Source organism: Symsagittifera roscoffensis, chromosome 10 (assembly GCF_963678635.1).
Source record: "Symsagittifera roscoffensis chromosome 10, txSymRosc1.1, whole genome shotgun sequence".
In the NCBI taxonomy this organism is placed as follows: Eukaryota; Metazoa; Xenacoelomorpha; order Acoela; family Convolutidae; genus Symsagittifera; species Symsagittifera roscoffensis.
Window position 1 is genome coordinate 38,978,890 of NC_087071.1, and position 14,853 is coordinate 38,993,742.

General features: G+C 34.5%; 2 protein-coding genes across 5 annotated transcripts in view; both read right to left on the reverse strand.

Annotated features, from left to right (window-relative positions):
• Positions 1-14,853, reverse strand: part of LOC134855437 (adrenodoxin-like) — a 327,732-nt gene that overhangs the window by 156,576 nt on the left and 156,303 nt on the right. The window lies entirely within an intron of this gene.
• The window catches only part of LOC134855234 (cilia- and flagella-associated protein 61-like), a 96,439-nt gene continuing 87,217 nt past the window's right edge, over positions 5,632-14,853 (reverse strand). For 3 of the 4 annotated variants that reach the window (XM_063871694.1, XM_063871696.1, XM_063871695.1), the window contains exons 23-31: positions 14,029-14,142; positions 13,728-13,855; positions 12,146-12,353; positions 11,565-11,734; positions 11,024-11,263; positions 10,114-10,343; positions 9,656-9,782; positions 8,729-8,812; positions 5,632-6,605 (exon numbers count right to left, since the gene is read on the reverse strand). In XM_063871694.1, coding sequence (XP_063727764.1) covers positions 6,465-6,605; positions 8,729-8,812; positions 9,656-9,782; positions 10,114-10,343; positions 11,024-11,263; positions 11,565-11,734; positions 12,146-12,353; positions 13,728-13,855; positions 14,029-14,142 — 1,442 coding nt within the window. In that variant the 3' untranslated portion in view covers positions 5,632-6,464. The remainder of the gene's footprint in view (positions 6,606-8,728; positions 8,813-9,655; positions 9,783-10,113; positions 10,344-11,023; positions 11,264-11,564; positions 11,735-12,145; positions 12,354-13,727; positions 13,856-14,028; positions 14,143-14,853) is intronic. The other variant, XM_063871693.1, reaches the window with a different exon arrangement.

Consider the following 14,853-nt stretch of genomic DNA (forward strand, 5'->3'; position numbering starts at 1 on the left):
TGAAAAACAATCTTTTTTTCAAAATGGTTGTAAATTAACTCTTGTATTATATACTAATATTTTGTCATGTTTTCAAAAGGGCTTCCTCCAGTTTGCATCGAATTCAGATGGTTTGTTTCCGACATTTCTGGTAATGACCAATGTAATTTCTTTCGGCAAAGTTTTACGGGCAGCTGTTCGCTTTAATTGTTGCACCTCCGTTTAAAATTGTTCATTGCTGAATATTCTCACCAGAAACTTAAAAAGCTTTTTTTCAATTTCTTTCTTTTTGTTCAACTTTTTAGACACTTGTAAAATTCAATTTCTACAAATGTTGTGGCACACTTGTAATTTACCATTTCTGTCCTTAATCCACACAAAGGATCCGCAAAAATCCAATATTTATTGTGGTGCATTCACGAAAAGTCAAGCAACTGTCACACAGACATTAGTGTCTTAGAGTTTGTTAGCAAACAATTACATTGGACACTTTATATTTTCCGGCAGTCTCCTAGTTGAGCACTCTCGTATTTTTGACCTCAAGTGTTGCAAAAAATTTTATGATATAAAATTGTATGATAAGCGTTGTTTTAGTACTATGACATTTATTGTAAGCATTTTTTCCATAATACGAAATTGTATGATAAGTATTTTTTTCATACCTTGAAACTGTATCAAAAGCATTAGCCTGAAATTTTTTAAACCGATTTTGTATATTAAATTTCATCCATTGAACAAAACCAGGTGAAAATATACTATGACATTAATCCCCGAGTTAAAAATAGATCGTGTATAATTCTCTCGGTCCAATTAGATCTCATATTTGTTTAATCTCATGACGCTGTGCTTGTGATATGGTTTGAATCAAACAGTATGAAGAACAAAATTATGCGTTGCTTCCAGTTCTATTAGCTCAGTCATTTTGTTCACGGCCTAATCATTTTGTTAAAAAGAAATCTGGCCAATCAAAGTTAGTTTCTGAGACATGTTATGCGTGTAATGAGATTTGGTTATAAGAAGCTTCGTGGTTTTCTGCAAGCGTCATCGCAATGTGATCAAAGTGACGCAGGCTCCCTTAGAACTGATCTTTTTAACTGCTGCAGCTTGATAGGACTGCGTCGTTTGTTCACTTTGCGATGACTCTTGCAAAAAACCACGAAGCGTTTAATAATCAAATCTTATTAAATGCATGCGTTGTACGTCATGACACGGCTCAGAAATTGGTTTTTGATTGGCCAGACTACCACTTAACAAAATCATTAAGCCGTGAACTAACTGACTCAGCTAGTTGACCTGGAAACAACGCGTAATTTTTTTCTTCATACTTTCTTATGCAAACCATATATCATGCACAGCGTCATGAGATTAAGCAAATCTGAGATCTGATTGGCCCGAGAGAAATCTACACGATCTATTTTTAACTCGGCGATTATCTTCACAGTGCATATTGACCTAGGTATCTCACTGATTTTTTTCAGTGGATGAAATTTAAAAAAAAACACAAAATCGGCGAAGAAAATATTAGAGTAGATACAGAGGCAAACTCTAACATGTCAGTTCACATAAAAGTCAAAATAATTTGGGATTGAGAAAAAAACGAACCTGACAAAAAAAATTGAGAATCGAGGATTAAAAAACGGTTTCACTACAAGGCCATTGCCAATCGCGTGTTTATTTTTTTTTCTAACCAAGTTGATTTCGAAATAATCTTGACCTTTTATCTACAGAACATTTTCATAGTAATTACAAGCAAACCACACCGGCTGCAAGCCGAATGAAGTAAACACACTCTATTACACTATGATTCCTTGATTTCGGATAACCTGTAGCTTTTGTGTGTATAACAGTAGGCAGATTGAACAAAACAAAAAGTTCCGGAATGAAATAGAAACTCTCAGTTTCATAAACTTTTTTGCGATTTTAAAAATGACTTTGTTAAAAATTTTTGCTCCAACAAAAAATTTAGTACTGGTTCAACGATTTAGTACTGCACGATCATGAGTCGTTCAAAAGTGTCACAGTATTTGAGTCCTACAGCGGTAAAAAAAATTTACACAGATGTGGTGAAGCGGAGCATCGCATCACTTGTGACACCACCTAAAATTATCATTGCAAGCTAGCAGACAAGAAAAGAAAAGAGAGCCACGAAGTCTTAAACTTTCAAACAATTTCAGAAACTAAAAAAACATCAAATTAACGTCTAGAAAGATGTTCTATTTGCAGAAAATACGTCTAAAAAGTAGTCGACGCCTTTCTAAGAAAACTCGAATTAATTAATAGTTAGCGGCGATTTAGCCGGAAAATTAGGTTACAATTCAGTAGAGCCGGAACCAAATTTTTCGCAGATTTTTAGCAATTTTTGAGCTATGGGTGAGCATAAAAATTATACTTCCCTTGAAACAACCTTAAAAAAATGGACAGAAGACAGTTTTTCAACGATTACAAAAGAAAATCTACAAAGACAAAATTAGTATAATTGCAAACTGCAGGAATAAACCAAACCTTAAAAACAATTACAAAGCCAGTTTTGCATAAAAATAACGAAAATGCGGCAATTAAGCCAACAAAACAAACGAACAGAATATAAGTGACAGAGCGACAATTTTTTGGAAAGGAAGAATTCCCGTTTGAACAAAAAAAAATCAGTTCCCGCTCAGATTCGAACCCATTTTCTTTGCCGTCCCAGGCGTATTCGATATCTCTAGACCAAGTGTGCCGGATGCGTCATGATACTGCGTCATTACAAAACCAATCAAGATACCAAATGTTTCAAGTGTTTTTGTTCAATAAGTTAATTTGAAGACGTTCTGCTATCGATTAGATAACTCTTGCTAATCACCAGCACGGAATATTTTTTTCACTTAAGCGTTATAACTAATTGAAGTTTTGTTGACACATGATAGCTCTTCATAATAGTCATTTTGACTTTCATTATTCAAAAATTTTAGTATTTAAGAGAGTTTCATTGACACTAATTCATGAAGACAACAAATCAAACTTGTTAATGAAAATTTACGTGTTTATTTTGTGCCACTGATGAAAGTGAACTTCAAAGAAAATATACAAGCCAACAATTTGCAATTTTTCGGCCTTTTTTATTAACTATTTCGCCAAATTGAGTTGATTTTTTTAGATCATGCTTCAGCGATTAGAGAAGATCAGCAAACGAATCTTCCAATCTTTGCCCACGCACGAACACATATACACGAGAGAATCTAAAGATACTAGCAAAGAGAAGATTCAACAATCTATTATTTTTTCAAGCCAAACAATCCAGCAAAAAAAGCAACGACGGTAGATGAATTTAGGTGAGATATGGGTTTCAAAAAAAATTGAGGAGCAACAAATACCTTCCGAAAATTAGTTCAAGTTCTTTTCATACTTTATTCAATATTCGAAACTGCAATTGTGATATTATTGTAGACATTGAATTAAAAATTTTCAATCTTTTTTTCCAAAAAATTGTTTGAACCATTTTATAGCGAGCTGTACATAATAACATGCCGCGGAAATTAAAACAAACAATGGAAAAAATTGATGATGAAATTTTTTTTAATGTGTTAAACACAAGAATTACACAACCGAGTTGAGTTTCAAGTAAATTAAGTAGAAAAGAAGAAGATTTGAACAGATAGTATCTGATGGCAGCAATTTCACGAGTCACAAAATTATTGTTCGCTTTAAACACCAAATTTCAAACAATAGAACTGGTAAAAGTGACAACGATCAGAAATTTAGCTATTAAAAAATGCCGCAACCAGTACATACAACAATGCAAAAAAACGTGCAATGGAATGGGTTTATAGAAATTTGTAGAAACAATGCCGATTTTGATAGAACACTTAGAGTATTTAATTTTTTTCAAATATTACTGATGCTGAAGTAGTACCGCAGAGAAATCAAATTATTACCGCAGCCTTTTTCAAAGGTTTTTTTTCTTCGAAATTCACTTTCATTTACTGTACAAATTTAACTTAAGAGAAAACAGAAAAAACTATCGTAACCAGAAAACATGCGATCAATCATCCACCAACATAAAGCCCATAAAACAACTGTTAAACATGTGAATGGAAGCCATTTTATGTATTTACATCACTGAAGTTCTTTAAAAAAAAATTGTAACAATTAAGACGGTTGATAAACTCAGAGCAAAAATAGTTGATCAATTGCAAATTTTGGACTTACCTGTTCTGTTGCTGCTGCTTACGTTTGAATATAAATTTTATGATTTTATTTGTTTCAATGTAAGACTATTGGTTTTTAATTCGTTCAAAACATTCAATTTTCATTTGTTCAGAGCATTCAAAAATAAAGCGTTCAATTTTTTTGAAACTTTTTTTCATTCAGTTTTTGTAGTTTTATAAATAATACAAATATATTGACTAACTCAAATTTTTGACGTACAATAAACTCGAAACTGCGTTTCTATAGCTTGTAAGACTGTTTTTACTTAATTGGTATCTTTTCTTGCACTGATTAGTAATGAAATTGAGCAGAGTGCGCTGTTAAATTTACACGAAATTTTCTTGTCAGACGTTTGGTGGTTCTCAGCTTCCATACGTACACAATTGGCTTCAAGGAGCTTTCGTTTGACAAACAACTCAGCGCCTTGCTTTCTGTACAAAATAATCCGTTCAAAAAACTACATCCGAACAATGAAAAAAGGAAAGAGATTGATATTCCATGTATTTTCCGAACAATGTAAAAAGGAAAGAGATTGATATTCCGTGTACATTTTTAAGTACATCGAAATCAATAACCACAGTTAAACCTATATGTGACGACATACATTTACATTTTTAATCCTTTCAGTCATGATTTCAGTTATATTTTAAAATTTCTGATCGTTCTCTGAGTTTCGACTAAAAATGATTTGCATCCTTTGCTTTTTAATCCAATTGAGAGCAAGTGAAGAACATAGCCAATCGAAGACTGCAAAAGAGCAATGAACACAAGTAAACAATAAAAAACTTTCGAAGTTCAAATGAAACTATAGTTGAAAAAATCTGAAAAAAAAACACCCGAAGCACAAATTTTTGTTACTTTCGCTACGAAACGGGGATCAAAAACATCTGCCCTTTAAGCGTTTTGAATTTCTAAAACGATTCATGATTGTCGCTTTTTTGATAATATCATCCAAACTTGAGAAAACTAGATCAACAACTAAAAAGTTTAATCCGCTGGAAATCTTAAAATTGAACTACTTTCGAAACTGGAAATCGTTCAGGAATTTTTGCACCAAATACACGCTTGTAATTGGACAGTAATATTTACGTCATTTTCAGCAGATGCATCTCAATTTAACTCAAAAAGTGCACCTATACCTAAATGCATCAATATATTATGACTTTTTTCTGAAAAAAAAATCAGCAAGCCCTATATAAGAGTCTTCACCTTCACTATGTTCATTACTCTTAAACAGCGAAAACTGCTGATTAGGTTTTGAGGAAAGTTCCAAAATTCATTTTAGGCTTTATCAAAAATTTTCGCTTTCTGGTTTGACAGAGCGGTTTCTTTTCGAATTTCTTAAAACAAAAGTTAGGAACTTAAGTTGGCTACTACAATATTATCCAGCTTTTTAATCCGTATACATACAAATGAATCAATTCAACATTTAAATTCAGAAAATAGATTGATTTTTTAAGTTGGTTAAGCCATTGAGTCGCAGTGTTTGAATATATTCACGAAAATTTAACCTCCAAGCAGAAAACTGTCAAAACAAGCAGAACGTTAAAATGCATAACCAAATTGAACGATTTGATAAGAAGGTAGGCTAAACATTTATATACAAAACTATAAATCATTTTTACATTTCATATGCTGCTAATAATATTTACAACAGAGTTTTTACATTTTTAAGCGCCCACAAATAATGAACAAGTTTTAGTAGCTTTACTTGACGCCGCATGAATTAAGAAGCTTTATTTAGCATTTTGAAGTAAAACATAGTAGCTTAATTTAATGTCACATGATTCAGAAGAATGTTAGAACGCTCAGCGATACTGAATGCTTGAGCAAAGGCTAGACTAAAACACATGTACATAAACTTGACATTTTCACATTTAAACTGCACAGTGCTTACTTCGACAGTTTTATATATTTAGATGTCACATGCCATTCTTTAGTACTAAGTCACTCATCCCGGCATAGTGAATGATGTAATAGAATCTTTAGCTGAATGCGTATGAATTTTCATGATTAATCTTAAAGGGTAGTATGTTTCGAAAGTAGGTACCTAAGTCAAGTGCAAGCTCTAATTAGGACAATTGATTCAAGCGAAGACAAAATGCGGCAGATTGTTGACCATTGACCAAGGTAACACTGTGCTCACACCACTAAATTCTGAATCAAGGGGCTCTAGAATACACTTCGCAGTGGATATAATGCCCCGTATAATATCCAATCTTATGAGTTGAGTTAATTAGTTTGCCAATTAAATTCGTTCTCTTCAGATGTCTAGGCCTCCATTCTTCCAAGTAGTTCATTTACAGCATGCCTGGTTTGGCATACATTGGCAGGTGGTAGTAGTTGTAGCTCAAGTAGGCCAGCAGTCTGGTCTCCACACTCTTCTTGTACCCTCCAGACTGGAACTCCTTCATCAGTTTGTTCCACTCTCCAGACTTCATCTTGAACAAAAATAAACAAATAACCAAATTAATTAAGAAAAGCCGCTTCCCACCAGTTATTTTTGCAAAAAAAAATAATTTATCAATTCCATCGTTTTTTTTCTGAATGTGAAGGACGGACTAATGGTTAATTGAATACTTACAATGGCTATATATCATAAATCTTATCAAACAATAACAAAATCTTACAAACTTCAACGAGAATTGAGCCAATCTGAAAATTGACTCATCATGCTAAGGCAACAACTTCACGCCCATTTTTCCTTGAAACTGCAAAAACTCGAAATATTGATCCAACTACGACTGAAACTGCTTCATTATGACACATTACTCTACCCCATCTAACTTTTGGTGGCGGTACCTGATTTTGTTTCCAAAAAAAAAGAAATAAAACTATTAACAGAACTGAATACAAAAATCCTTCCAGTTCGCGGTCGAAAAAACTATTTCTAATAGAAAAAACTAACAAGACTGCTCGTATCAGGGCGAAGCCCTGAATGTTCCGACTGCCTTTTAAGGATTATGGAGCAGCAGTAATAACATAAAAAATTAAATGAAATAAATTAAAATGAAATTTTTTTCTTCTAAAATTTGAAATTTTTATGAAAATCATCACCCCACACGCCATTTAAAGTACAAAAAGATAGATTTCGTTCCTTGTAGCAAATCAATTATGGCAAATAAGCTTCGTTCAACCAATTTGGAACGATTTATAAGAAGGATTAAATCTCCGCTTACGCGTTAATAGCGCGAATTATATCGCGCGTTAATTGTCCCAAGTTGGTCAAAATGGCAATCTTTAAACCCTCATAACTTTACGAAAAATGATCACAAGTGAAATCTCTTTTCAAATTTAAGCTCAGGACAACAATACCTTTTGAATGATATAAAAAAATCCCGTCAAAAATTGCTAGTTAAAAAGTCGAAATTTGTCTGAAGAAAAAAAAAACCCACCCCGAGCACAAATATTCCGTTACTTTCGTATCGAAAGTCGGAACAATAAATACATTTAACTATAACTTGTTTAAAAACATTATGACTGAAATTTTTCTTGAAAATAACTTGAAAGCTAAACTTGAGAAAACAACTGTATTATTAGTAAGTCAAGCATCACTGCTTTTATTTCCAAAGCGGCACGGTACGAGTATAATATCAATGGCTATACAGTGCTGATTTAAATTAACCGGACAAAACGCGTTAAACTTGAAACTTAAAACGCATTTTTCTCAAATTAGGTTGACTTTAGGTGAAAACTTATGAAGACAAAGCTTGCTTGAAATTTTAGCAGAATTAATATGGTGTGATTTGTTTTGCGAAATTCGGGCCCAAAATTTTACCCCAAAAATGGGTCATTTTGGCGTTTCTTAGTTAATCAAAAATTACGCCAAAAAAACCCAGTCAATCACGGACATACTTATATTAAAGCGAGCCCCTTACGTAGCCCAACAAACTTTCTGAAGGATATTTTCTCCAAAATATTGTATAAGTTAATTTATTTTTGTTTGATAGACAAAAAAGGTCGTTTTTACTATATAAAATACCAACTTTTTATTTAAAAACAATTTTTAAACGGTTTGCAATTTTTTTTGGAGAATATACCATTTTTAAAGTTTGTTGGGCTACGTAAGGGGCTCACTTTGATATAACTATGTCTGTGATCGACTGGGTATTTTTGGCGTAATTTTTGATTAACTAAGAAACGCCAAAATGACCCATTTTGGGGTAAATTTTTTGGGCCCGAATTTCGCAAAACAAATTACACCATATTAATTCTGCTAAAATTTCAAGCAAAATTTGTCTTCACAAGTTTACACCTAAACTCAACCCAATTTGAGAAAAACGGGTTTTAAATTTCAAATTTAACGCGTTTTGTCCGGTTAATTTTAATCAGCACTGTACAATAAAAATGGGTTTTCAAGGTCAAAAATCAAATATCAAACCATCCGAAAGCAGAATTGCTTGTTCACATGATTTGCATGCATGACGTTTCACCAGCATAGTAGAACTCATCTTTCATCATTTTTGTTTAAAAGGAACGATTCATCATACGTGCATCTGCATCAACTTTTCTTATATTATAAAGGTGGGAAAATTTCAAGATAAGTCTTTTCGGATTTGCTCACCTCCATGTTTTCCTCGATGATGGCACGGACCTTCTGCGTGAACGAATTCATCTCACCATCTTCACCTTCGTCTCCACTTTGAACCTACACACAGATAGCCGTTAATCGCGTCAATACCTTTTTCCTTATGGTTAATTTTTTCCAATACATGCCGCAGCACTTTTTAGGTGCGAAATTGTTTACTCTGATGCATCATTCAGTTGCGCAATTTTTAAAACCATGTTTTTCCATATGACAAGCAATCGCTTTTTTTAGATTTTCGGAATTTTTCATATTTCCCAGAGAGATAAAAAACTTAGCTATCGATCCAGTTTTTTTTAAAGTTCAGTTAATTTTAGCAAAACAAGTCCAGCATAAAGTGTTCTTGAAATTCAAGCTTTAAGGCCGTCTATTTTTTGTTATGAAATTCGAGTTTTTGTCGAAAATTTTGAAATTCGAAGGTTTGATCGCAACAAAACAAAAAAATTGTCTCGTTCGAATTTCAAACAATGTTCGAATTTCTCAACGTTCGAATTTCAAACCATAAATAGATGGCCTTGAAGCCCTTTGAGTTTCAAGAACACATTATGATTGACAACTTTTTGCTAAAATTATCTGAACTTGAAAAAAAAAACGGGATCGATAGATAAGTTCTTTAATTCGATAGAAAAACTGAAAATTAAACTCAAAACTAGAATTCGATTGTTTTTCGTGAACTTTACACTTTCGCTGTTCGACACTGGAGTTTGCCCTCCTTTTAACAAAAAAATGAACTGAACTGAAAAAATTGAAAAGTCAAACCGCGAAAAAGTAAATTTGAGCTTGAACAAATTTTAAGACTTTTCCTGAAAAAAAAACTAACAAAAATCATCATGAACCATAAAAGAGTCTGAACTACGTTCATTGACTCTTACTAAAAAATACCTTAGTTTAATCAAAATGACTCACTGGAGGTGGGTTTGTGAGTATCTCTCTGATCTCGAGGAGGAGGTCTTCGAATCTGTCGTGGAACAGAGCCATGGCCCAGGGCTCCTCGAAGTAAGTGTAGAAGTCCTTGATCAGGCCCTCTTCAAATCTAACAACTCACGAAATTGAATTTGATTTGCACTTACATCGCAATAATCATGATAGTTTTTCCACCAAAATACTCATTCAAAATAGTTCCCCAAACCCCTAATCAATCTTAGCAATTTTTGTCTCGGCGTTTTTTATTTTGTCTCGGAGTTCTTCATTTTTTCTTTAAAAAGTTTTCGGCTAAATTTTTATTTACTACCATAGAAGAGATTCTATAGATTGATTGTATCTCGAAAATAAATCTTCAAATCCAGACATTGTCAAATACGGGACAACTTTCGGGAAATATTTCAACAATAGTATCGAATCAATTTTTGTCAACTGACTCTAACCTAGACACCATCCTATTCAGCAACTTCTCATTCTTCCCATACAGACACATAATATTCCCACTCCTCAAACTACTCCTCTTGTTTCCATTCTGCCCCTCCCCTCTCTTATTCACACAAGTCACTGTCTGCACTGTGCTGTAGTTGTTCACGTGGATCATAAAGTAGCCAGACTTGTCTCCTTTGGTTGGTTCCTCGGATGTGTCAAGAGAGCCTGTGACGTACTCTTTGCCCTGCAACAGGAAACGAATGCTGGCTACTCTTCATGCAATGACTTAAAATGTACTGTCTTGATTGCTACTCTTAGATGTTCTAAGCCTCACAACTTTTAAGGCTGAACGCTCCTTTTTACAAAATTTAAGATGTTATTAAATGAAAAACGGGGATGAGAAGAAATAGACCAGACTTTTGTGTTATTTTCTAACTGATATACAAACAAAAACAGCCAACTGACGGTACGCAACGCAAGTAACAGAAAAAAAACACTTCAAAAAAAAAGATATGCCCTTTAAGCTCTTTCAACTTCTAGAACAATCTATGACTGGCGCTTTTTCGATAGCATTAACCCAATTTGAGAAAACTGGAACATGAGGTAAGTTTTTTCTGTAAAGTTTTCAATCCGCTGGAAATCTAAAAATTAAATTCCACTTCCGAAATTAGAAATAGTTCACGTATTTTTACGCCATTTCCACGTTCGTTTTTGGAGAAAGCTATTTACGTCACTTTCAGCAAATGAATTAAAATGAAAAAACATGAACCCAAAAAAAAACATATATATCTAAGTGCATTCATAAATGCATTAATATGTATGAATGCACATCTGTAGTTATTAGAGCATTTTAAGACTTTTTCCTGAAAAAATAATAATAAGAGTCTTCACTAAGTTGACTACTCTTAACAACCGTATACATACATAGTTCGGTTCCTTCCTAGCTTCTTCCGCCCTCTTCAGTAAGTCCGGCTTCCTCACACACAAGTACTCAAACTCCCCCGGCAACACACAATACACCACAGTTGGCTTGGAATAAATCGGAATCATGTTGTTCAGCTGCTGTCTCATGTTGTCGTCTTCCCCTTCAAGGTCGAAGTCGTCTTCCGTGTCATTGGGTTGTTCAATTGTGGGGTCAAACAGACGAAGCATCGAGTGGGCCAGCTAAAAACGCAGATTTCACAAAAACTTTTTGAATTGCCCATGTGAACAAAACGCTCTTCTAAATAAAACCATGAGAACAATTTTCCCCCTATTATTAAATGACAAATTCAATCAGTAAGGCCTGCATGTACTATGCATAAATCTGATTGCTGATAGGAGCGCAAAAAGACTTATACCCAACAGAATTTCCGTGCTCATATTTACTTTTTAACTATAAAATAGGAGCAATCGACACACTATTTAAGCATTCTACAAAAACCATTACACTACAAAGAGATCACAATCAAATAAGCAAACTTGCCTCCGACCCCACTTGGTGTGAGTTGAAGTTGGCGTGACTCCACTGGTCTGCGTGGTATCTCCTGCTGAATTTGGTGAGGGGTCCAGCCGCCCTGACACAGACATCGTTGGTGTGGAAGTCACTGTCAATCACCAGGCGACTGTCGAATACCAGACAGCTGTCATTCACCGCTGAAATGTTCGACATGCTAGAAAAAAGGAGTTCTCAGAAAGACGAAACTGTCAAAATTGTCAGTTAGAGGAAATTGTCAGAAGAAATTGACCAAATTTATGGATTTTGCCAGTAAATTATGAACTATTAATCCAGGATTTTAGATGGCGACTATTGTTACAGAATACCTAGCAAAAGCAACAATCCAGCACCCGAGTATGACACTAAATCAAACAAAATTTAGCATTATTTCATTTAACATATATATCATAATTATATCATACTATTTCTGAAGTTTTCATGGAATAAATTATTAAAACATAAAAATTCTAAGAAATAGTATGAAAAAATTAGGCAACCGAACTTTTTTTTAGCTATTTTAACTTTTTAAATAACTAACACGGATACCCTAAAGGATCGTGCTGACTTACCCTTGAAAGCGTGGAAGTCGACCCTCTTATCCTGGAATGAGATCACACACTGACAAGAATAACTCTCCCACTCCCCGTCCACTTTGAGAGACACTTCACACACTGGGTGATCAGGGGTGGAGTCTGACTGTCGCCAGCTGTACAGCTCACACTTATCCAACACACGCACGCCATTCTTCGTCAACATTGAATCGACTTGTTCTTCAACCTATAACACAATCGAAGAGTCATTTGAAAAATCCCAGGTTTTGTACTCAACTGATCAAAACGCCACTGATAAGCCGAGAACTTTTTTTCAACCCTAAACGCAGTTGGACGAGCTTATCTGACTGCAGCTGTCATGGGATAACATGTTCGAGCTTTATCGGAGACAAAAACTATTCTAATTCGTATCATTCTGAAAACTGATCCGAACTGTTCCCTCCATCCGATTCGCTCGCAAATATTAACCTCGTGGTTATATAGTGTGATAGCGTGTGGTTACGAGCTCTCACTTGACCTCTAGCTTCAGGTCTACCACAGCCTTACCAATTTCGGCTGCAGTAGTGGTACCACGTGAAAGTTCTGAATGCAAAAAAATTGAATTTGAGTCGCAAAAAAAAGAATTTCGCTCAACAAAATAACACTATCTGAATGTGGGATAATACAAATGGACTATCCTTGACAGGACTGCTAAGGCCTACTGCTTCCTCGGTGCTGGGGATTTTAGCAGACCGGTTTTTTAGCAGACCGGTTTTTTAGCAGACTCAGAACAATTATAAAAAGCTTACTTCAAACGCGGCATTGTCTATTAGCGACCGCTTGCTGCGCTGCGCTTCAATTCAACACGAGTGTTATTGTGGGTGGCGTCCCTCATGCTTGAAGGCCCGAATGCTTGAAATTAATTTTAGCTTACTTTCAGCCAATCAGAGTTGAGTATTCAAAATCTAAAAATAAATCGCAATAATCTCAAAGTAAGGAAATAAATCCAGGCCATTAGTGTTAATATTGACCGATTAGATAATAAGCAGATGAGTTTCAAGACTGAAAAATTCTTATGATTTTGAACTCATTAATCTTGATGATTATCTGAATAGTAATGCGGTTGTAACCCGCAATTTGTAATATTTTTGATTATTTTCCACTGATTTAATACATTTTCTGTTAATATTGACTTCGATATTGTGAGAAAGGCATTTAGCCAATAGAAACGCTTAGCTATTTTGATTGGTTGAAATTTTTCAAGCATTCGGTCCTTCAAGCATGAGAACCCTCCTCGTTATTGTGCGCGTAAAACTTTATTTTGCCGCTAATTTAGGCTGTTGTGTGTTTGAAGTTGATAGTTTAGTTGACAAAACGTGAGATAATTGTCTTAATTGGGGAAGTTTGGCCCCAGACTGAGCGTTTCTTTGAGTCTATCAATCAAATATCCATCACTTTATTACGTTGGTCGGCTAAAAGACTCATTTTTTAATTTTTATGCCAAAAGATTGGTCTGCTAAACGATCGGTCCCCTGCTTCCTCCTCTGCAATTCCCAGGAACCACATTATTTTTTTCTTTTATTTCATTTAAATAACCCCAAATATCTAATTGGTTTCGCACCTCTGGGTTGTTGAAGCAAGTGGGTTCGCCCTCTTCCAACTCCCTCCTGGCCAGAATGATTTTGTCCCCCTTCACTCCATTATTCAGCAGCATCCTCACACACCCATACATGTCCACTGTACCCCCTCCTAAACAAACAATTTCAGTGAAAATTAAACAATGGAGACAAGAAAAATTCCATTTTTTTAACCATACATTTTTCTTAATTTTTTTGCAGAATTGAACGAAAAATTGCAGAAAGAGGTTCCTCAATTTTCAAAACAGATGTTCAATGATCGAAATCAAAAAAAGAAGATATTACCTAATACTACCACGTGATCAGTTGATGGCGCAGTGAGGTGGGTGCGCACATAGTAGAGTAAATGGTCTGCTTCAAAGTCGTCGTTGATCGTGAACACATTAGGGGGAGCAGAGACTGAAAAAAGTGCAAACTCAAACACTGATGAAATCTTTTATGAAGTAAATCTTTTATTGCTACCTTCATCAACCCAAAACTGGTTTTTACAATTGAATGCTAAGTTCATTGAGCATTAAAAGGAGAAATATTATTTGAATCACTATCACTTATAATCATCTAACTTGTTTCAAATGACATTTGATTTTCTGATCTTGCAGCGTTACATGTCACAACACAAACCATCAGTTACACCCCTTGGGGGTTTATTCTCATCACAGAAGAACCGAACGCACCAAAAAATTCAGTCATCAACTTTCTTCAAAAATTCGAAAAATGACTGATTTCCCAGCTTGATTCTTTCAAATTCATTTATAATACTAAACTCTGATTGGCTAACATAATTTTCTAGCATTCGATACTTCTGGCTTAAAGGATCAATAAAATTGAATACAAGCCATTAGCGGCGTGAAAGTTCTGAGAGATTAAACTGACCTTCAAGAAACCCTTCCATAGAATAACCTATAGAGTACAAAATATACTAAATTAAGGAACATCAGTTTTTCCGATACTTTCTAAAGTATTTCAACAAACCATTCAATAAAAAACTACTACAGCTAGTTTCAGAAGAAACCGTCCTTCCCAACGTTAATAAATTTGAAAGATAAGTGATGGATTAATTTTAAAAGCGTACTTGCATATTGGCTAAATGATGCACTTTTCTTAGTCAGC